General features: G+C 48.7%; 7 protein-coding genes across 7 annotated transcripts; 2 read left to right on the forward strand and 5 right to left on the reverse strand.

Annotated features, from left to right (window-relative positions):
* Nucleotides 1–121: 121 nt before the first annotated feature.
* Nucleotides 122–1382, reverse strand: BT62DRAFT_963004 (uncharacterized protein). Its single transcript, XM_043188665.1, has 3 exons — nt 1292–1382; nt 576–1234; nt 122–526 (listed from the first exon to the last, which is right to left on the reverse strand). The coding sequence occupies exons 2-3, from the start codon at nt 1229–1231 to the stop codon at nt 226–228; spliced, it is 957 nt and encodes a 318-aa protein (XP_043043109.1). The 5' UTR covers nt 1232–1234; nt 1292–1382; the 3' UTR covers nt 122–225.
* Nucleotides 1383–2997: 1615 nt separating this feature from the next.
* On the reverse strand, nt 2998–5536 carry BT62DRAFT_928333 (ATP-utilizing phosphoenolpyruvate carboxykinase). Its single transcript, XM_043185485.1, has 5 exons — nt 5257–5536; nt 4947–5204; nt 4816–4898; nt 4695–4760; nt 2998–4647 (listed from the first exon to the last, which is right to left on the reverse strand). Exons 1-5 carry the CDS (start codon nt 5342–5344, stop codon nt 3451–3453), a joined length of 1692 nt encoding a protein of 563 aa, XP_043043110.1. The 5' UTR covers nt 5345–5536; the 3' UTR covers nt 2998–3450.
* A 44-nt stretch (nt 5537–5580) lies between these two features.
* On the forward strand, nt 5581–6734 carry BT62DRAFT_928334 (uncharacterized protein). The gene has a single exon (XM_043185486.1). It carries the CDS (start codon nt 5596–5598, stop codon nt 6340–6342), a length of 747 nt encoding a protein of 248 aa, XP_043043111.1. The 5' UTR covers nt 5581–5595; the 3' UTR covers nt 6343–6734.
* Nucleotides 6735–7724: 990 nt separating this feature from the next.
* Nucleotides 7725–8419, reverse strand: BT62DRAFT_1001900 (uncharacterized protein; the record flags this gene model as incomplete). The annotated part of the gene is made up of 4 exons (XM_043176787.1): nt 7725–7944; nt 8003–8032; nt 8090–8293; nt 8358–8419. 4 exons carry the CDS (start codon nt 8417–8419, stop codon nt 7725–7727), a joined length of 516 nt encoding a protein of 171 aa, XP_043043112.1.
* Nucleotides 8420–10999: 2580 nt separating this feature from the next.
* On the reverse strand, nt 11000–16541 carry BT62DRAFT_1001902 (uncharacterized protein; the record flags this gene model as incomplete). The annotated part of the gene is made up of 16 exons (XM_043176788.1): nt 11000–11811; nt 11873–11948; nt 12006–12643; nt 12699–13599; nt 13652–13918; nt 13972–14059; nt 14113–14248; nt 14296–14470; nt 14517–14918; nt 14966–15214; nt 15276–15341; nt 15393–15806; nt 15857–16076; nt 16128–16252; nt 16303–16400; nt 16454–16541. The coding sequence occupies 16 exons, from the start codon at nt 16539–16541 to the stop codon at nt 11000–11002; spliced, it is 4755 nt and encodes a 1584-aa protein (XP_043043113.1).
* A 144-nt stretch (nt 16542–16685) lies between these two features.
* Nucleotides 16686–17349, forward strand: BT62DRAFT_928337 (uncharacterized protein). The gene is made up of 4 exons (XM_043185487.1): nt 16686–16897; nt 16947–17003; nt 17055–17191; nt 17255–17349. The coding sequence occupies exons 1-3, from the start codon at nt 16714–16716 to the stop codon at nt 17183–17185; spliced, it is 372 nt and encodes a 123-aa protein (XP_043043114.1). The 5' UTR covers nt 16686–16713; the 3' UTR covers nt 17186–17191; nt 17255–17349.
* On the reverse strand, nt 17107–20537 carry BT62DRAFT_928338 (ARM repeat-containing protein). Its single transcript, XM_043185488.1, has 14 exons — nt 20331–20537; nt 20018–20281; nt 19824–19970; nt 19695–19774; nt 19324–19641; nt 18979–19276; nt 18849–18923; nt 18499–18800; nt 18373–18445; nt 18188–18328; nt 17780–18140; nt 17629–17727; nt 17365–17567; nt 17107–17311 (listed from the first exon to the last, which is right to left on the reverse strand). Exons 1-14 carry the CDS (start codon nt 20466–20468, stop codon nt 17264–17266), a joined length of 2547 nt encoding a protein of 848 aa, XP_043043115.1. The 5' UTR covers nt 20469–20537; the 3' UTR covers nt 17107–17263.
* Between the last annotated feature and the right edge of the window lie 49 nt (nt 20538–20586).

Below are 20586 nucleotides of genomic sequence, written 5' to 3' on the forward strand. Positions count from 1 at the left end.
TTTACTATCTGCTTGGCTTCTCATAATTTGACTGCCGAGCGAAAATCGCACGCGAACATTATCGGCGTCATCAACTTCTTGCCACAACAGTAATACAACTCTTCATTTCACACAATGACCACGAGGAAGAGATACCGAAAGCAATCTGATTACCATACAGACAAAAAAACACGAATATCTATCGCAACGTGCTTGGTATACGGGAACCATGGGCATCAGACATACCTAGATGGACTTGGGAAGCTTATCTACACAGTCGCGGATGACGCGCAGTGTCTCCACCTTGTCATAAAGACTGCGATGGCAGGCATTCTCTGGGCACTTGGCAGTCCAACATGCCACGGCCTCTGGCCATTCCAACAATCCCGTCTCGATGACTGTGTCGCCCAGAGGCCGTGTATCCATTTCAAGGATAATCTTATACTTCAGCTCTCGCCATGTGTGGTAGTCAATGAGACTGTGACAGCTGACACAAGTCGCAGTGCTCCCCGCAACGAATGGAGGGTCATTCAATCTCTGTCTCAACCTACATATTTTTATCAGTAGATGAAAGAAAAGACCAAGGATACGCGCACCCCTCTCGTCGTGATCGATGCAGTTCCATCAGTTTTAACAGAGAACCGGTCGACAGCCTCTGCAGCAACGGGCGGATCGCCGGATCATATAGGTTGTACCGTAGAGTCTGCGTGGATGCATGCTTCGCCTCGGCTTCCCACCCAAAACGACATGCAATCCCATACAGTCTGAACGGTTGGACTGTCAGTGCTGGAGTCATCACCAGCAGACGGACAATCGACAGCGGCCCAGGGGTATCATACTTCTCCACCGCATCGAGAAGCGAGTCTAGCCGGTCGTAGGTGTCTATCGGTGGCAGGGACAAACCACACATCATCTTCAACAGACATTCTAACGTACTCTCGTCCTCGTCAAGATAGAAAACACCCCCTGGTTTTGAATAAGACGACGAATCTTGTGGCAGGCTGAACATAGAACGAAAAAAACCAGAGGTCATCTTGAGGGTGTGGGAATAGACTCGGAAAAACGTGCTGCCTCCTTTGGCAGCGAGTGTCGTATCACCCTCAGTGAAAAGCGGGTGAAGCGAAAATTCTGGTTTAGGATCGGATATGCATAGCATATTAGAGCGCTCTTCGTCTGCGGGTGTCATTTGCATCTCCGGCAGTGACGAACTTGAAGTTGAAGCTTCTGAAAGGGACCGTCGAACGTTGAACATGGTCTACAAAGTACACTGAAATGGGTTGTTAATAAAACCACAATCAGAGTTACTAGTTACCAAGAGCTGGGGATCTGACTGCAAAACGTCCCGCGCGAGTTAACTGCGATGGTCGTTCGGAAGAAGGTCAATCAGTCGGGCAGCATTCGGCATCCGGACCGCTTCGATCCGTCGCTCTTATCGCATTTCGTTGAAAATCTAACTTTGCCAACGTGGTGGTTATATTACAAAGCTGAAGAGAAAGGCAGCATGATATATTTAATTATCGGATGTTCATAATTAGATTAGTATAGCGGAACTGTATCGCGACCATCACCATGCAGCTGTCACCGTTAACAAATGAGGACTTACATGAGGATTCTCAAAGTCTGTCATATCTGACTCTCCATTAATCTTCCCCTTGCGTCTCTCTCTCCTCTGGAGTGAGGCCATTGGTCAACGTCTCCCTGTTGCACCTTCTGTTATGAAGAACAAGATTAGTTCACCATGCTGTAGTTGAATTCAGCCTATTTGAGCACTGGTGCAAACAGCCTTAAGGGATGTCAGTAGTGAGGAGAAACTTGAGCCCAAAGCAGGCACAACACCCAATAGTACCACTCTTATAGGAAGGCTGAAAGAATGGATGATCAGGATAACAATGCAAGGAGCCTGATGATGATGACGAACAGCTTCATTAGACTTGAAGATTTGTGATCCACACAAGTTACCAGCACAGTACCTGGACAGGAGCTGTTGTATGAGAGAATCTGATGAAAATATTGAAAAGATAATTCTCACCCAACGAAGGTGAAGAATGGCAGGATCATTTGCTTCGTACACCTGGGAACGTTGGATGGGATAAGTGACTAAGCTAGAAAAAGAATGGAGTCTGATATGGCAGTTACAGAAAGCAGATATTTGGACAATAGATCTGCATGTACGACCGTGAAGTACTTCCCCCATTTCATCCACTTGATATTCGAAAGATGTCAGGACCTGGTTCAAGTTAAGCACTATGATCGTTCAAATATACAAAGTTGGTTTTACCGAGAAACAGCCATTGGACAAGACGACATTTCTCCTGCAACCAAGCCTGCAAACTGGAAATCTCTGCTACTTGCTCAGGGCCTCATAATGAAATGGTGATCAAACAATGAAGTAGCAACACCCCTGATGAAGCAGGAAAGGGAAAATGGTGAATTGGCGATGGGGAGTAGAGAAAATCGCAGTGTACTAATATATATAAAGTAGAAGAAAAATAAGAGAAGATGCACATAAGTGAGATATGCAAGCGAAAAATCAATTAAAGGATGAAATAATAGTAAGATGCGAGCCGTGAAATGACGACAGTAAGATGACGGTGAGACACGGTTATGACGGTGAGAAACGACGTGAAGATCACTCACCGAGTGCTCATTTCGACGTCATCCCAAGCTCGGCATCTGCCATAGCCGTGGTACCTGACTGGGAATGAAATGAAAGGCCCCGCGGAGGTCACCTTGATGCAGAAGCCGCTGAAAATGCTCCCTGCCGCTTGGAATCGGCATTTACACTGATCATCTGTCTGCAGCTGACACTATAAATTGGTTTCATGGTCCCATGATCGTTTAGGACCTAGTTAACTGGATAGCTCCCATTTGTTCCCATGAATGCGGGAGAAATTCGTGTTTGTGATTTCCAAATACAATACTTTGCTACATACAATTCCTCAAGGGATGGTCGTGGCACCCACAAACGGGAGGATGACAATCTTCTCTGGGTCCCACTAAGGACGAGGATCAGCATCCTCAGAACCCCAAGCAGGGGTGGTACTCACCACTCCAGCGGTATAATACACATCGGCCTTGACCTTTTCCTTGACCCTATCACACAGCTCATGTTTATACGCGCGCAGTCAAGATGATAGGCACTTACTCGTCGATATCCTTGGCTTCGCAGATAAACGCCGATCCGACCATTTTCTTCGTCTCAGAGGTGAGGGATTCCTCAGAGAGCAGTGCGCCTCCGATACCTACAGCACACATCAGGTCTGCCGATGGTCAGTATGCACGGTACGTACGGATGAATCCCCCAGAGACGTGCTCTTTCGCGCCCTCGAGATGGGTGGATCGCACAGAGAGACGGCGCTCAAAGGCACCGTCGTCAGCCTTGTCGGGGCAGTAGACAAAGAAATGCATGATGATAGCGCTGATTAAGCGTCAAAGTCTAGTATATGTTATGATTATAATACACTAATTTGTTTACACCACGGGTCCGGCATTGTTCACCTTTGCGCCTACATCCTTCTCATACAAGGCAAACGCCTTTTTGAACATGCCGGCAAGCTTGACAAGCTCCCTCTTGAATGCCTCCTTATCCTTCCAAGCCAGCTCGGGGTTAAGAACCTCCCTCGGAACACCGTCGACGCTGGTGGGAATACTGAGGCCAAAGACGCCAAAAGGCTCGTACTCTGCATTCTTAAGGGAACCGGAATGTATGGCGTTGATGATGGCACGGGTAAACTTGAGGGGGCAGCGAGAGCCGGTGCCAAATTTGCCGCCGGTCCAACCGGTGTTGATAAGCCAACAGTCGACATTGTGCTTTGCCATGCGTTCTGCGAGCATTTCTGCGTAGCGACCGGGGTGAAGGACGATAAAGGGAGCAGAGTAGCAGGTGGAAAAGGTAGGGATGGGTTCGAGGACGCCGTCTTCTGTGCCGGGAGTCTTTGAGGTGTAGCCTGCGAGGAAGTGGTACGAAGCCTGCTCTGGGGTGAGCTTTGAGACGGGAGGAAGGACACCAAAGGCGTCGCAGGTGAGCATGATGATGTTGGAGGGCTGACGGTCGACAGCGCAGGGGATCTTTGCGTTGGGAATAAACTCGATAGGGTAAGCGCAACGGGTGTTTTCGGTGATGGAAAGGTCATCATAGTCGGGGACACGGGAGACGGGGTTGTAGACAACGTTTTCGAGGATGGAGCCGAAACGAATGGCGTTGAAGATTTCTGGCTCCTTTTCGGCGGAGAGGTTGATGCACTTTGCGTAGCAGCCGCCTTCAATGTTGAAAACGCCAGTGTCGCTCCATACATGCTCGTCGTCGCCGATGAGAAGTCGGTTAGGGTCGGCCGAAAGGGTAGTCTTGCCGGTACCGGAAAGACCGAAGAAGAGGGTGACATCGCCGTGCTCGATTCCGACGTTGGCAGAAGAGTGGAGAGATAGCTGGCCAAACTTGATAGGCTGGAGGTAGTGCATGACGGAGAAAACACCCTTTTTCATCTCGCCGGCATATTCAGTACCCAAAATGACCATTTCCATGCGCTTAAAATTGATTTCGACGGAAGTTGTAGAGGACATGCCCTTTGTGAAGCGGTTGGCTGGGAACTGGCCGGCATTGTAGATGATAAAGTCGGGCTCGCCAAAGTCGGCGAGTTGTTCCTCGGTGGGCCGGATGAGCATGTTATTCTAGGATGATGAGAATTTGATATGGTAGGGATGACGTGATGACACACCATGAAGAGGGCATGATAGGCGCGGGCACAGATGACACGGACCTTGATCCTGTATTTAGGATCCCACTGGAGCGAGTGAGTAAAGGAAGGGAAAAAAAAAAAGGGCGAGGATTGGACTGACACCAGCATAGCCGTCAAAGACGTAGACATTGTCACGGGTGTTGAGGTAGTCGATGGCACGTTCTCGGTTTATTTCAAAGGTATCTGAAAGAGGTTGAGAAAGGATATAGAGCAGAGGAGGAGGCAACTTGCGTTCGTCCATCTTGATGTTGACTGAACCCCACCAAATGTCATCCTTGGAGGTGTCTTCGAAGACGATACGCTTGTCCTTTGGAGAGCGGCCGGTCTTTTTACCGGAAAAGTTGATGAGGGCGCCTGAAGAGGAGATGATGGCACCCTCGTTGCGAATAGCGTCTTCGTAGAGGAGGGCGACGGGAGCATTGCGCTTGATGGAGATGCGGTCCATGTCGAAACCGGCTTGGGAAAAGTAGTCGAGGTCCTGGCCGATTACTATGAAGGATATTAGCAGAGGCGAGGACGAGGACGAGGAGGATAGACATACGAGAGCCAAACTGTTCAGAATCATGAGCCTGTGCATAGTTCTTGTGAAGAATATGGGGGGTAACGTAGGGAGTATGATGAGGGGCCATTGTAGTAGTAGTAAGACGAGCAGGACGTAGAGGTAGGAGGCAGGGTGAGGATCGAAGAGACCTGGGCGAACATGGTGCTTTTATAGTGGCCAGCCACTTGAGGCGCATTCCTTATTTTCCCGAGGGGTTATGGCCCCTATAGCCAATGACAGGCGGAGACGGTGCTCGTCGTGAGGCTGTGCAGGACCGGCTACCGATAATCCCCGACCGGTGATCCGCCGGATTAACAGGGATCCGTCACTTTACCATCCATGGCACCTCATACATATCCTCCATTCTACGCGTGCTATCTGCTGAAATCTGTTCATTTCCCGGCCACGTACATTGGCTCGACACCTAATCCACTACGACGGATCCGACAGCACAATGGGGAGCTGACACAGGGCGCGACCAAGACCAAGAGGAAGCGACCGTGGGTGATGCAGATGCTGGTGCACGGGTTCCCATCGAAGCTGAGTGCGCTGCAGTTTGAATGGGTGTGGCAGAACCCGCATCTGTCGCGACATCTCCCAGAATCGCAGCGTCGGGCCAAGGCACTGTCGTCGTGTGTCAAGTGTGTGCACAGCATGATTGCGACGCCGCCGTTCGACTCGCTTGCTCTACGCGTCATTTTGTTTACACCCTTCGCCCACGCCCTCTGGCACAAACTGCCCCCAGCTGCACTCCCGCCTGCATACCGCCCCGACGGCCCGTCGACCCTGCAGATCCCGCCTCTCCCTGGAAAGACCCCCGCCACCACTTGCTCCGTCTGTACACGCCCATTGGACGGCGATGCACTCACCACTGCCATCTGTTCCATGCCAACTTGCAGCGCCTCGTCTCACCTGATCTGTCTCGCCTCACACTTTGCAGACAGACGCATGCTTCCCAGAGGCGGACACTGTCCTGGATGCGGAGAGTATGTGCTTTGGGGCGACATTGTGAAAGCTATGTATGACCGGGCCGACACCGACGGGAGCACTGCACCCAGTCTCTCTCACACCGGCTCCCCGTGCTAAGCGTCTCTTCCCCGAACTACTCCATATCGAATTATCACTTTCTGATTCGCCTCCTCCCCCCACGCCCATCCAATCACAACATCCCTCTTAATCACCGGCTTCCCCCGCGTCCGACTTTGCGTCCATACCCGACTTTTCCCGGCAGCTAAATTCCCTCGATGAAACACTTTTCCACGCACCATCTGCCTGGTTATCCCGAGACTACAAATTCCTGTATCGTCCCACTTGCTACGCCCGTGTTCACTTTTCATCCTACGAATCCCGCTCGACTGAGAATTGGGTCTTCTATTCGCATGGCTATCTTTGCACGAGCGTATTATTAGCCTCCGCAAAAATAGATAGGTAGGAATCCAAAGTGCCATTAACAGAGTAGCCATCCCCGATCAATGAACGTTAACTGTCGTTATGTTTGCCCGCTAACGACGAGATATCCACTGGTGCGCAGACTTGCCCTAGATACAACTTCCCCATCCACCTCTTCCCATCAACCGGTATTCCCAACCGGTATTCCTCAGCCACAACCTCGTGAGCGTGTGAGCCCAGAATACTACCGGCACTCTTTGATCCATACGAAAGGTGAGGGAACGAACAAATGGACCACAGATCGTACCTGCGAATCTCGACATCCATTCACACATAACGAGGTGCAGATAGTGCAGCAGCCAGTCGTAATATCCCATGAGAACGGCCAAGAAACGTCCACGTATCTGATATTCCGATCAACTTTCAACCCGCTGAAGGTCAAGCAATTCTAAGCCGGTCCCAATAGAACGGATTGATTGACATAGTCGCACATCCGCCACAAGCTCTCATCAATGAACGGAACGAACAGAACGCGTATAAGTGTCAGATAAGCTAGTGAATAATCAATCCGTTTTGGGAGCAGGGGTCTCGACATTTTGCCAAATTCATTCGCCTGGATAGTGATAGGAATAGTTTCGAAAGCAACAATCTCTTTTTTTTTGGATTCTGATTTTATTAACCGCAACCAGTATAGTAACCACTAAGACGTGATGGGGGTACAAGGGCCCTAGTCCCTGCACTTTTGAGTTTAGCATCCTCTGGTGTGTTGGCGTGCGCTTTGTAGCGTAAGTTTACGCCCCTACCTACCTGTTCGCGTCTCTGAAGTGGTTCGCCGCAAGGGCAGTCAACGTCTGCACCTCTCTTCGCTGGGTAATCCGCCTTCTCGTTCTCTACTATGTCCTTGTGTCCTGAGCACAGTGCGATCTCAACAATGATTTCTTTAATACAATACGACTACTACTTGTGTTCCTCCGACCTGACATCAAGTTCAAAGGTCGCTATCCACAGGTCTCAGTCTCAGCGGGCAAGAAGCAGCGGTTAGGCAGAAGATGTGCTGTGTCAACTTGCTTCCAAGGCCCCTAGAAACGCAGCATTCGGACAAGGCCCCCATCGACAAGAAGCGACACCAAGCCGTCTGAACCTGGAAAACAGCGTTTTGATCCATCGACTCCCTCGAGCGAACAATCGTTAAAAGCGCGCTCCAGAAATAGGAAGCAACTCGGAACGACCCCAGATCGGTTCCATCTCGCAGAAAACCTACAAACCCGGCGAGCGACCGAACTGAGGGACATCAGCAGCCTACAAATCGTTGTTGAAAATAACACGACACAGTTAGATCTAGTGGCTGGCCGGTTACAAGGACGCTATCCATCTCGACTCGCAGTCACTGATGACACGAGCAGAGGATTCCATGCAACTCGCCGAGTTGTATAATGAGTGCTACTCGAGGATTACATCCTCGGGACCCGTCATGGGGAGAACTTTGTGCGCAACGCTGGGGGACATGCGTCGTCTGACCCTCCCATCGATGGCAGCACTATAGGCATTCAGACGAAATTTGGAACCACCTGGGTCTGAAGTTTCTAACACTGCCACAGCCAACTCGTCCTTCATCTGGATATCTTTGTGTCTCTCTTCTACAGTCGGGCTGACGAATATATATCATGTTCCTCAATCTGTCCTGAACTCTGGCGCGGTCTCCGTCTAATCACAACGTGGACGTATCCTCAACCTTGACGCTATCCTCCAAAACTTCACGTCTGCTTTCAGTCATTCACCCGAATTCTGGGAAGAGCGTCCCGCCTCGGACCAAATTTTCCTGATATTCGGACGTTTTTGGCCTTTCCAAAGTTATGATCGCTTCGCTTCGAAGAATTCAAGCTCATCACATTCGACAATTCTTCCCCAACCTTACAGTCTCATACCTCAGGAACTTGACGCAAAGCAATTGATGTCATGAAGTGTAAATGTCTGGCTATATGCTGGCTAAATACCACTCCCGTTTCCGACGTCAAAGAGTCGCCAGGGATATCTCCAGAGGTATACTAGCCTCCACTGGCATCCCGTGTTCCTGGACCACCTGATAAAAGTGGGAAGGAATTCCCGCAAAGTAGCAGCGATCCTTGCATAGACAGGGTGGCATACTCTCGACAGACACATGATAGTCAGTAACCTATTTGGGAGCGAATTTAGCACCAACTAGTGACGGTACCGCTCCCGAATCTATCTATGGATGCCTATCAACGTGCCAACAGCAAACGGTTTCTGTTTGCTCGTACCACATCTCAGAGGGAACGGAATTGACCATCAGAAAATGGATATGTTGTGCTCTCCTCTGAATCCCTAACCTTCCCGGCCAACTGTTCACCATATTTACGGGCGTATACTCACGGACACCAAGTCCCGCTTACTGGAATAGCGAAAACCGCACTGTTTCACTCTTCCAAAATTGACGTACACCTGACTTTTGGGTCGTCGAAACTCTATCATATTCGGACCGAAGTTCAGACTGATTTCGTACTGTATAGTTGGTTGGCTATTGAGATAAGCTGAGAAGGAGGTATATTTACGTGAGGGGTTTCATGCCGAGAAGAAGGTGTGGTTCTTCGTTTATGTGGATGCATCCCAATCTTCCACGCCGAGGCACCAATTATCGCCACCGTTTAATGGTAACAGTTGACCATGATCAGGAGGACGCATAGTTTGGAATCTCTCTGTTGGACAGCTATATTCGCTATGGCACACGTACTCCGCTTCGCAATGTTTCTCGGTAACTCCAGATGTGACGTTAAGTGTCCTCGAGATGCGATACGAGGACCAAACTACTCCCCTTACGGAAAACCTTTGTCTTCCCTTGGCATAACAAGTAGGTAAACACATAGGCATAATTCAATTATTTCAGACTTCTGAGACCATCCGATGCATAGTATTCTACGCGTACAAACAATCCTTCAAAGCTGATTGATGACGGCACAATGACGATTGACATGTCATTTAGTGCTTGCATTCGGTGCATTTGCAGTCGCCGGAAGCGCAAGAGCAACTACGGGATAGGGTTAATGGTGAGCAGCGGTAGCGACGGGGGTTACTCACGCAGTGCAAGCGCACGAGGAGGTCGCGCAGGTCTGAGAGACGGGAACTTGAGTGGTCTACGCAAAAGATGGGCTCTAGTCAGCGATGAAGGAAGGGAGTATGGGAAAGGAGGACGCACAGTGTACATGCTTTCTTTGATTTAGATTTACTAGGTGTATTTCCTGGTGAAGAATTAATCTCACCACCGCCCTCCTTATATACGAATTTCTGGGGTTCCTCTGAGACGTCATGGGCCGTGCATCAAGTGGGGCACATGTCCAGACGCAGCCCGGGCATGGAGTAACGCAGTTGGGCAAAGGCTTAGGCTTATCCATCGATTATGGAACGCAATTCAAAAGATATGGATCTTTCCGAAGGTCCAACTGCGGATAAGACGTATGTTTAAAGTTAAGGATGGGAAAATTTGTGATAGAACTTCGCCCGGATCTCCTGAGAGCCCACGTTCGGTGCTATGCTGCCTGTCTGAGAAACGCTTTGGTACTAGTGAGGGAGGAAGGGGGGTTACCGAGGCGCTACGGTGGAGCGTGCTAAGCGGAATTGGGAACATAAGGCGAGGTACCATCCAGAAACTCAGTGATACATGAATTCGAAAACCGATACGGGTGATCTTTGAGGAAAGAGGGAAAGATTCGTATTTCTATGGAATCGGTACCGCGCGGCGCTCTAGCGGAGTTGGTAATTGAGCTCGAGATGATCAGCCTAGTCGACTTGAAACAGTAATAACGGGGTTCTCAGAGGACGAGGTTCCTCTATGACATATGGGAACAGCGCGGGTGATTTTATCAAAAAGGAACGGATAGAAAAATACACCTTTTGAGGACAGCAGAGCCGGTACCGCAAGCATATAATATTCCAGGCCTTGGGCTGGACGTCCTGCTTAGAAATGTGCGGTTCTGGATTTCCATGCCCCAACGTCGTTGAGCAGAGAACGCCACCGGGCCAACTGCAGCGAGGACTTGTAAGGTGGAAGATTGGGACAAGAAAAAGGCGAGGTATACGACGTAAGATGTTGGAATCAGGGGCCCTTTTATGTCCTGTTCTGATGCTATGACTGAGCAGGTACTTACAAGTAACTGGTGAGTACAGCGTGGGAAAGTTGAACGAAATGGCGGCATCAAAGCGGCACGGCAGTGGGCGGGCATCTATATCGCTCACCAAGTTTAACATATTACAATTAGCTACAAGATGGTGCAATACATTTACGGTGTAATAAATCACTCATATGACAAGGAAAAATCAATAGGAAGAAAATCGGGCCCCATCAACGTTTCCGCGCCTTTGGTTTCGGCTTGGACTTTGTAGAACTGGAGCTGCCGCCCTTGGAAGGGCCATCAACGATGATAACCTCATCATCGCTCGTTGCTCCTTTCCGCTTAACCCCCTTCCGTATAGTTGAAGACGCCACACTATCAACATCAATGATCTCAACGCTCCCGCTCCTCGTCGAGTTCGTAGATCGGTGCAAAGATGAACGGGCAGGGCTTTTCCCGATACGCGACGAAGAAGCACCTGGAGACGCTCCCCGGGATCCCAGTTCCTGACCCCCGCCCATGCCCGTCTTGCAACCCCCAGACAATGCCACTCCCACCTCCTCGACCGCCAGCCTCGTCTCCCGCCAGTCACGCTTGAACACATTATCAGCTGATAAACCATCTTCAAACATTCTCATGTTCGCTTCTATCCTCTCGTCATCATCTTTGGTTGTGATGATCCCCTCACCTGTCATTCGCGCCCCAAAGCTATCCAAAGAGATCGAGCCGGAGTTCTTTACTTGATACTTTATTCTATCGTTGCCTTCGCGGAATCGCTCCTCCGGAACGGACGGCTCTCCAAGGTTCTCTATCCATTCCCATGGTCGATTTACCACAGGAGCGTCCTGTACATGTTTGCCCGATGGGTCTCGATGACAGGACGCTAAATCCGCAACGGAAGAGACGGCAGGAACATGGGGTGATAATGAACGTAGTTGCGTGAGATAATGAAACGGTATATCTGGTGCAAAGTCAGAAGGGGTGATCTCTGGATAATTAATGAATGGGTCAAAAGCATTCATTTTCGTCAAAGTAGGCGCTTCTGCAAAGTTATGTATATGTTAATGGAAACAAGATACAATTGGGGTGGAAGCGATGCATACCATCGATAAGATAATATAGAGTATCGAGAAGAAGTGGGTAGGTTATGGGGTCGAAGTTTTTTCCTGAGGCAAACAGCTATGACGTAAAGGTTCAGTTACGTTGTTATGAGTGTCACAGAAGTAGGAAGCGTACCAGGGTAAGCCGATACAGACTTGTGCACAATTTGCGACTTGACTCCGTGGTGCTTGCCGTCCATGCACCTTCGAAGCTCAAGTCAAACTGCAGGAACCTCGCCAAAAGAACCACCTCTTGTGTAAAGTCCGTCTGATCAACAGTCATTGCATCCGGATTATGAGTCGCTTCTTCGATGCTAGCAAACTTGCTACAGAGGGTCGAAAAGAACATATCCTGGACATCGGAATCAAGAACAGGAAGATGAGCGGACTCTTGCCGCAGAGGCTCCGCAACGTAGATCAAGATCCTGAACGACTCCCCAGCACGAGCCAGAGAAGTGCCCGTGTCTGAGGATGGATCACGAAGGACATCGGTCAAAAATCGTAAGCCGTTGTTGATTATCTTTCCCGCCACCGCAGAACCTACGCCTTGTGTCATTTCAGTAACGAAACAAGCTTCATCAGACGAAAGTGTGTGGTCGAAGATAACGGAAGTCAATTTGTCCAGCGTCATACAAGCCGTGTCATAGGCGTGTGATTCTTTGTTGATAGAACGTTCCATCTGCTTAAGGAAAAACTGCAGTTGAATCGTAGTGGCGGATATCATCCAAGGGCTTAAAAATGAAGATTTTTCGGGCCAACTGGATATTTCAATGTCTACAGAATCTTGCATGCATCAGAGATGTTCTAGACGAAGGAGCAAAATCCATACCTTCATCTGGGGCCTCAGAAAAGATCATGCGTAGAGCAGCCATAGTCCGGTCACCTACTTCTGGACTCGTGTTCTCCTTAAGCCGCATAGCTTGTTCAAACGCCTCCCGGAGAGCGTCTAAATTGCGAAAGGTGCCCTGTCGAAAGTTGTCATCTTCATAGAGCGAGTGCCGTATGACTTTCAGCTCTATACGTAGATGTTCTGGGATCTTTTCGTTGTTCTCTAAGGATACCAGAACAGGGATATTCGACACCAAAACAGGAAAATGCGGCTCGCAGTAGACATCTTGTTTTCTGGTTTGTAGCCGCTGAACGTCGAAAAGATCACATGGTGGCATGATTCCAGAACTACCCTCACCACGAAGCAACAGCCCTTGAACGAGGTTGTTAGCAGCGGCGAGAAAAACCTCCATCTGTTGCGGTGGCAATTCCACAGACGATGAGGCGCATTGCCACGCAGGATATACAAGGCCAGTCATGATTGTTGTGGTCTTTAGAGCGCCATGAACCACCAAGCAGAGTAAAAGGAGGGTGACGATATCCCAAACGTCGGCAGTCAGATTTATGACCTCGCTTTTACCCGGTCCTAGGAACCATCCGAGGACGTGATCATCAAGACCGGTAGGAAGAAGGTGATCTACATGGCGGAGAAATGTTGCATATCGTAAGGCACAGCCCCTTCTACCCTCGGTATCTGGGGCCATGAAAGGAATTTGTCGAAGACTGGCAATGGTATTGTCCCAAACTTTCCATGCCCAATCAAATGACATACGATACTTTATCCATAGGCCGTTAGCGAGAGTGGAAGGGGCATCTTCCTCATAGTCGCCTGCAAGTAAAAGTATCTCGGGCAAGACACTGGGAACTGGTTCGGGATGGCCTACAATGACAGGTTGAAGCGTCTGATGAGCCATGAGTATCCTACTAGCGATTATCACATTCATCCTTGCTCACCATTGAATAGTAGGAGATTTCTGCATTGAGTTGATCTCGCGCCTGGACCGAGAGAAATCGATTGTCATCAAGTTCTTTCAGAAGAACGAGTAGAACACGCGTCTGCATGCCTTTACTTTTCCAGATCTGATGGGCGGTCTGTAGACTCGTCACTATTGATCCGACGACATCCATGCATGACCAGAGTGTATGAAAACGGCGGAGTGTGTCGATCGCTGTATTTAGGCTATCGGTGGTGGATGCGTGCTCCAGCAAACAAAGGGTGAGCTACATCAATAGCCATAAGCATGAACCTGTGTCCAAAACTAATTTTTGCGTACATTCAAGATTGAACGGAAACACTTCGTCTCAGCCATGAGTTCCACAGCAAGGCAGTATGATTTCAGCATATTATCAATCTCAGATGAACTATAGAAAGCTCGTCGTCGTCCGACTATCAAGCCAAAATACATTCAGCTCACCTCGAAATGTTTTTCTCCAAAATCGGTAAGAGCCACAGTTTCAATGTACGTACCTGCTCGTAGAGGGGTGAAGAGACGAACGTCTGGCAACACCGAAAGAGATCGTTGGGAGACTTTAACAAAGTTTCGGAGCCACCTAAAAAGAATGAACATCTAGTAGGGAGGAAAAGAAGATAAACGTACATTCAAACAGCTGTGGCATCACTGCTCTAATTTCCTGTCGCATTTGCCGTTCTGTGACTTCCTCGGGTGTGTCTCTCGCACGGACACCATATAAAGTGACCTTTCTTTGGTTCAGTTGCGAAGGTTCCGACAGTGAGATCCAGCGAAGAAAAAGACGGTGCCGCGATTCTACAGCCTGGAATTCGTTAGTTTGCATCGTCTCGGCTAACGCTGGGGCTTACATCTTTGAAAGACAACCCCTCTTCTCCACGGGCAATAAGACGTTGTATGTAGCTTCCATAAGAAAACAATTCACGTTGTATGAGTTTACCGAATAACAGAGCAACAGCACGAATATTCTTCGGGTCTCCAGCCACCTCTGACGAATCAAGCCAGCTGAACAGTTGATCTTGTATAAATTCATCTGGTGATCGGTCCTCCCGTCGCAAGGCTCGCTCGCCAGCACGCTGACGCCAGTTTCGGATTAAAGTGACTGCAGCAAAGGGTCTATGATCGCCAAACTGAAGAGGTGTAACGCTCCATGTTAGCAACATGTCTAGCTTGTGCTTTGGATCGTCCAGAACGCTATCCGAAAAGAAAGATATTGAATTAATATCCATTGTCCTTGATATCGAATTGAGAAGCTATAGATATATCAAAACGAGAGTACACCATCATTCTAAACGCGTACCTTGATGTCTAGTACCGATGAGCCAAGACGATCCGACGCAAGTGGAGGTAGATTGTAGAAAAGCATGGCTTCATTGCGCCGTTGAATATCGGAAACATGCCTTATTAAGACCTGCTGGATCTCGTTTGGATTTTGACCATCCAAGGTTTGATCCATTATGTTTTCTGTCAAAACGGTGTTCAAAAGGCCAGAATGTGTGGCCCACGTCCTCGGGCTGACAAAAGCATCAGGTAAGGCTAGACAAAAACGCTAGACGACTCGGTTAAAGAAAAGAGAAAAGAGGTTTGTTTGACAGAAACAAAGAGCTAACCTGAAGTATAGCTTTCAGCAGGCCCTCAGTGTCAACCAAGAACTCCCTCGAAGAGGAGGATCCAATCTAAAAAAAAGCAATCAAACCTATATCCACGAAGCCAACAGGATGTTTCACTACTTCAGATAACTTTGAGATACAAGCTTCCACAAACGGTCGGCTTAAAGGTCGACTGCTCATCATCCCTTCAAGGTACTCATCTGCTATGCGTGCTATGAAGCCCGCTTGGGCTAAGTTACAGATTCCCATCTGGTGAACAACCCAAACAAGAAACGTGCGTCGATCCACTAATCCTTCCTTATAAAAAGCTCGTAAAAGCTTGAGACAGTAAGTGAACCGAGAAATCCAGCGATCTCGGGTAGCTGTGTCCGCCAAAACACCTTTGAACGTTTGTTTAATATTCATTCCAGGGCGTGGTGCACTGGGGAGGGCGATGTCAGCCAGTTGTTTCTTCATGTAACCTGTTACAACGCCTGCCCATTCCACGCTGTATTGGGTAGGATTATATGATGGCCTATTTCGAAGACCCGCCTATGATGACGGGTAAGTCAACAACTAACTGGTAGAAGTCCACAACTCACTGTTTCGTTGGCTCCAAACACGCGTAAAAACCACACCGCTCGAGGTATAGCTACGTTGTTGGAATGGAGAAGGTCGAGCAAGTCATGACCTTTGGCCCCATGGGGAACACTTTTCCCTAGCTTATTGAGAGGAACGTCCGGATTTGCGAGGTCAGCGAACCAGGCTTGACGTTTAGTGTCATTTAAAGTCACCCGAGAAGGAACACGAAAGGTGGAGAGACTGTCACAGTGAAACTGAAGCATTGTAAAATGACAACAGTATCTTACTCACGGGATAGATGGTATTTGATGCAATCGTCTAGAAAACACCTCATTCATTAACTCTTCCAGCTTGGAGATGGTATCCTGTCCATGCAAACTCTCTGTAACGGTGCTTTGAGCGCTGTATGTTTCTATCTTGAGGGCCGTGAGAGATGCGACGCTACTACCGTATTTCCAACACCCACCTGCACACTGGGTAGAAGGACGAAGCCATTTTTGATATTTGACTCCGAGAGAATATCTTCCTCCTGCCCTGAATGAGGAGGGTAGAAGCCAGGATATCCTTTGAGCACGTATCAGAAAGAAATGTCAGTAAATCTGGATAAAAATGCGCACCAAGATCTCCTGCACTATGAGCCTTTGGAAGCCATGCTGGTGGTTGTGACTTGAAAAGCGGTATCGAACTCTGCTCATGACCTCTCATCGAAACTATGTTCTGCGAGCAGCAAAGTGCTCGTCGCCATTCAACGTGATAAAGGATGCAGCATGGGTCAGCAAAGCAGAGGACCTGGATTGTGCAATGACGATACAGGCAAGTGCCGACGGCTTATTTAACTGCACGGGCCAGATTCGGCTGTTCTCTTACATCCATAACTATGCGGCAGTCCGTCGCTCCCAATCGTTTTTCTCAGACAAACTCTGCTGCAGCAACTGCCAAACTCCTCGAGAAAAAGAAAGAGTTCGATGCAGTCCATGCTCTTACTCGAGCCAGCGCATTATATCTTGAACGCATAGAGGGATTATCGACGGATTTTGACACCATGGCGGATGCGGGACAGGGTTCGCAAAGACTGCTATTTGTTCAAACCGCTCCTTATGCTCACTGTAGTATTCGGTGAGGTCCTGGTGCAATGGCCCAAAATGTTCCAAATATTGAATCTTTTCCGTAAGTCTGTCAGTCACACGCCAGGTCTTTGGCTCATATTTTGTGTATCAGTGGCGTCTCGCGCGGAGAAAGGCAACGAGCAAGCTCAAAGCAGCAGCAATAGCAAGGAAATGCTAGTTCGGATACCCATTGAAGAATTACAACAAATGGAATCAACAGAGAAAGGATATACATCCGCATAAAGACGAGTGAATAAAATATATTCGCTTGACGCCAATATTTTGAAATATCTGAATGTGCGTTTAATGTAGGTGTAAAGATCACGACTTGTTCGCGTTCTTTTTCTGCTCCTTCAGCATAGCAATGCGCTGGAAACTCATCGTTAGGAAATGCGACAGTGATGCGAAGAACATGTTCTGACCTGCTTCCTTTCCTCTTTCCGTCGGGCCATTTCTGCTGCCCGTTCCTCCTTGGTCAGGGAGGCGATTGCTAGAGGACTTCTATTCCAGTCATCTGCTGGTGATGATGCTGCTGTGTTTGACCGATGGACTGGCGATAGATTATTTGTCTGTTTAACTGCTGGTGACCGAGAACGAGATGTCTGGGGTTTAGTGTCATGGGAGGCTACATATGATACACTTAGGGTTAACCGCTGACGGAAACCAAACGTACGCATGATACGCACGGTATGGATTGCCGTTGACGCTGAGTCCGAGACCTGAAGCTGAAGGTCGAACTGGTTTAGGCTGAACAACTTCGGGGGTTGGAGCAGTTTCAAAGGCACCTAATCCGTACATTAGTGACTGAACTGGATCATGGGACGATGGCGATCTCACTCCAGTCATCATAGTCTGCATTCACATCGATCAAATCGTCATTACCCCAAGGATTGGAATCTAGATGCCCCTTTTCAGCATCGACCTCTTCAGCAAGCTGGTCTACGAGGGCTGCAGTGCCAGCGCTAGAAGACTTGGTGGCACTGAGTTGAAGCCCCTTGCTTTTTGATGAAGTCGACCTGATGGGTTGATTAAAGGTAGCAACAGCAGGAGATGACACAGTGGAATTGGTAGCAGACATCGAGGTGACGAAAAGCCCGGGACGAAGATTGCCTATACGACTGTCTTCAGTGACCGGTACAGAGGTCGGCCGATCGATTCCTGTGTCTCCAATTACACTCTGCATGTCTGCAGCAGCAAGCTGGGAGGGGCTAAGCTGTTGATATTCAAAGAAAGTATACCACGCACTCTTTTGCCTAGCGATGACACGGCCCATCCAGCCAATGCACCAGCGGCCCCAGCTGCTGAGTTTACCAACGTTGTTTCAACAGATGCAGGAGCGCTACTATTACTGACTCTATCTCCTGGGTCAGATAGAATCGTTTCGGGCTGTTGTCTGTCAGCGAAGAACATTACGCAACTGGGTAACTGACCATTGTCGCCGCATGAGTCTCCAGCTTTTTGACGAAAATCTCCATCGCCTTAAAAGCTTGATCTCGTACCAGTCTACCGCGTACATTAGCATGGACGAACCTGATGTAGTGATCCTGCCAACTTACTTTTCTTTATCTAACATTGCAGGAGACATATTCGGAATGACTTTGGTAGCTAAATCCTCAATGTCAAAACAGTCTATCGTTGCCATAAAGGCCATGAGTCCAGCGACTCTTGCATGCACAAAAGAATCCTTGAGAGCGCGTGTGAAAGCCGGCACAAGAACCTTTCGCTTCGTGTTGTACCCCAATGTTGGACCAAGACGTCCAATGAGGATGCAAGTGTTTGTCCGTATCGAAGGTTCTGTATCGGTTTGCATTCTTGCGAGATGCCGTAGAAGATCATTATTCAAAACGCGGTCACTAAGCTATAACAAATTAGATTGCGTGCCAGTAGATCACGGATCACAACGTACTTTGGGAGCCAGAAGGATGATAGACTTGACTGTAGCTTCTCGGATTACGGCGACTGTATCAGAAAACCCAGTTTGCTAGCTCCGAGTTAGTCCTTTCTGACGACTTCACTGTATAATATATGTGCCTTACTAGGTGGGGAAATATTTTACTGTCGACTGTCTTTTTGTCCAGCTTCTCGACATATTCCGGAAGGTGATCCAATAATGCCATCCTTGTTCCACGATCGGGACTGGTAAATAACTTGACTAGAGGGATGAGTACCAGCGTTGGATAGTCATCTGGAGACACATTCTTGCTGAATTTGAGCACAAGCGGCAGAATGGTGGCGGCAGATGCCCCACCAAATTCCAGGGCCGAGACTAGGGAAGGCAGTATTCGATGCGTGGCGAATTCTGGAGGAAATGAAGACGACGATTCATTCAAATTTCTGGAATTTTTGAGCACGAGATCCCGATGGTCGTGTAAATAATTCACCTTAGAAGAGATGCCTTCTGGGCCTCACTGCCTAGAGCAAAATTGTCAAGTTCTCCGCAAACTCTGACAAGCCGATTGGTCATAAAGAAGCCTGAATCTACCATGCCAGTGTCAAGAAATCGTTTCGATGTCCATCGGGCTTTGCTGTTCGGATTTAATAGGTTTTTAAGAAGAGGAAACACGGCTGCTGGAATAGCGCCTCGAGATGCAGCAGTCGGAGGAGGATGGGGCGGGTTTGAAGTGGCGGGTGGATGATGTGCAGGGTTAAAGACAGCGTTGACAAGCAAACCAAGGGCATAGGCGTCTGCGGCATTCCCTCTCATCTAGACATTAGCTTCGCGGCGGAGGCAACACAACGGATTAATATTTACTGTTTCAGGGCTGACCATCCGCTCTTCTTGACTTCTGGCGGTGCCCAGACCATGGCATCTGGCAGCAATCCACCCATTGTCTGCACATAAATCTAAGACATAACTCCAAAAAATGGTTTAAAATCGTACATAGAGCACAGCGGCATCATCGTTCGGATTGCTCAAGACTTCTAGACCGCCCAGTTTCCACTCTCCGGAAGGAGAGATAAAGACGGAAGATATCCTCACATTGCCATGTGTAGAGGAACACGAGTCGTTGAGAAACGCCAAGGCGACCTATCAAAGTAGAATCATTGCTACTTAAAAGAACTAATGGAACATACTGAGATTCGATGAAGACCCCACAACAGCCAATCCTCCTTCTGTTGCTGATCCTTAGTCGACCAAGATTGTAGTACCATTTGTAGTGGTCTGACACGTTCGGTCATGATGTACGTTGTCGAATCTGATTCTGCAGCGTCGAGATACTTGAGCACATCGGGATGGCGAGTGGTCCTTAGCTTCCTCAGCGCATTCTTGGCAAGAGGCTCCAGGTTTTTCTTCTGAGAAAAGTCGTATTCAAAGACGGATACAGGACTACTATCATCCTACAAAATAAGAAAGGAGACTAAGCACACTCTAAGTAACACTACACACCCGCTTAGTACCTTCGTATAACGTGCAAATACCATCTAACGATGTCACTTTCGGCCCCAAGGAGAAGGGCAGATTAAGCCCAGACTTTTGAACCAAAGTAGAGACGGCGGCAGATCCGAGAGTACGGAGGTAATCCATCCTCCTCTATGTTGGAGGTACCACGATGGACAGTGATGAAGTCTTGATCAATGAACAGGGAGGGTGGAGAACCCGTTCAGGGACAAAAAAGGCAGCAGCCAAAATCGGCCAAGTCCGA

The sequence above is a fragment of the Guyanagaster necrorhizus genome (assembly GCF_019112545.1).
Source record: "Guyanagaster necrorhizus MCA 3950 unplaced genomic scaffold BT62scaffold_5, whole genome shotgun sequence".
Lineage (NCBI taxonomy): Eukaryota > Fungi > Basidiomycota > Agaricomycetes > Agaricales > Physalacriaceae > Guyanagaster > Guyanagaster necrorhizus.

What these genes read in the sequence shown, in the direction of transcription:
- BT62DRAFT_928338 (XM_043185488.1), bottom strand. Translation starts at nt 20,468, where the DNA reads ATGGATTACCTCCGTACTCTCGGATCTGCCGCCGTCTCTACTTTGGTT. An exon ending in TATACGAAGGTACTAAGCGG is followed by an intron (nt 20,282 to 20,330) that starts GTGTGTAGTGTT and finishes CTTATTTTGTAG; the next exon opens with GATGATAGTAGTCCTGTATC. An exon ending in TGTCATCGCTAGGCAAAAGA is followed by an intron (nt 18,141 to 18,187) that starts GTGCGTGGTATA and finishes AGCCCCTCCCAG; the next exon opens with CTTGCTGCTGCAGACATGCA.
- BT62DRAFT_928333 (XM_043185485.1), bottom strand. Translation starts at nt 5,344, where the DNA reads ATGGCCCCTCATCATACTCCCTACGTTACCCCCCATATTCTTCACAAG. An exon ending in TTCTGAACAGTTTGGCTCTC is followed by an intron (nt 5,205 to 5,256) that starts GTATGTCTATCC and finishes TATCCTTCATAG; the next exon opens with TAATCGGCCAGGACCTCGAC. An exon ending in CCTATCATGCCCTCTTCATG is followed by an intron (nt 4,648 to 4,694) that starts GTGTGTCATCAC and finishes TCATCATCCTAG; the next exon opens with AATAACATGCTCATCCGGCC.
- BT62DRAFT_928334 (XM_043185486.1), top strand. Translation starts at nt 5,596, where the DNA reads ATGGCACCTCATACATATCCTCCATTCTACGCGTGCTATCTGCTGAAA.
- BT62DRAFT_963004 (XM_043188665.1), bottom strand. Translation starts at nt 1,231, where the DNA reads ATGTTCAACGTTCGACGGTCCCTTTCAGAAGCTTCAACTTCAAGTTCG. An exon ending in CATCGATCACGACGAGAGGG is followed by an intron (nt 527 to 575) that starts GTGCGCGTATCC and finishes AAAAATATGTAG; the next exon opens with GTTGAGACAGAGATTGAATG.
- BT62DRAFT_928337 (XM_043185487.1), top strand. Translation starts at nt 16,714, where the DNA reads ATGCGGCAGTCCGTCGCTCCCAATCGTTTTTCTCAGACAAACTCTGCT. An exon ending in CATGGCGGATGCGGGACAGG is followed by an intron (nt 16,898 to 16,946) that starts GTTCGCAAAGAC and finishes TGCTCACTGTAG; the next exon opens with TATTCGGTGAGGTCCTGGTG. An exon ending in CCAAATATTGAATCTTTTCC is followed by an intron (nt 17,004 to 17,054) that starts GTAAGTCTGTCA and finishes TTTGTGTATCAG; the next exon opens with TGGCGTCTCGCGCGGAGAAA.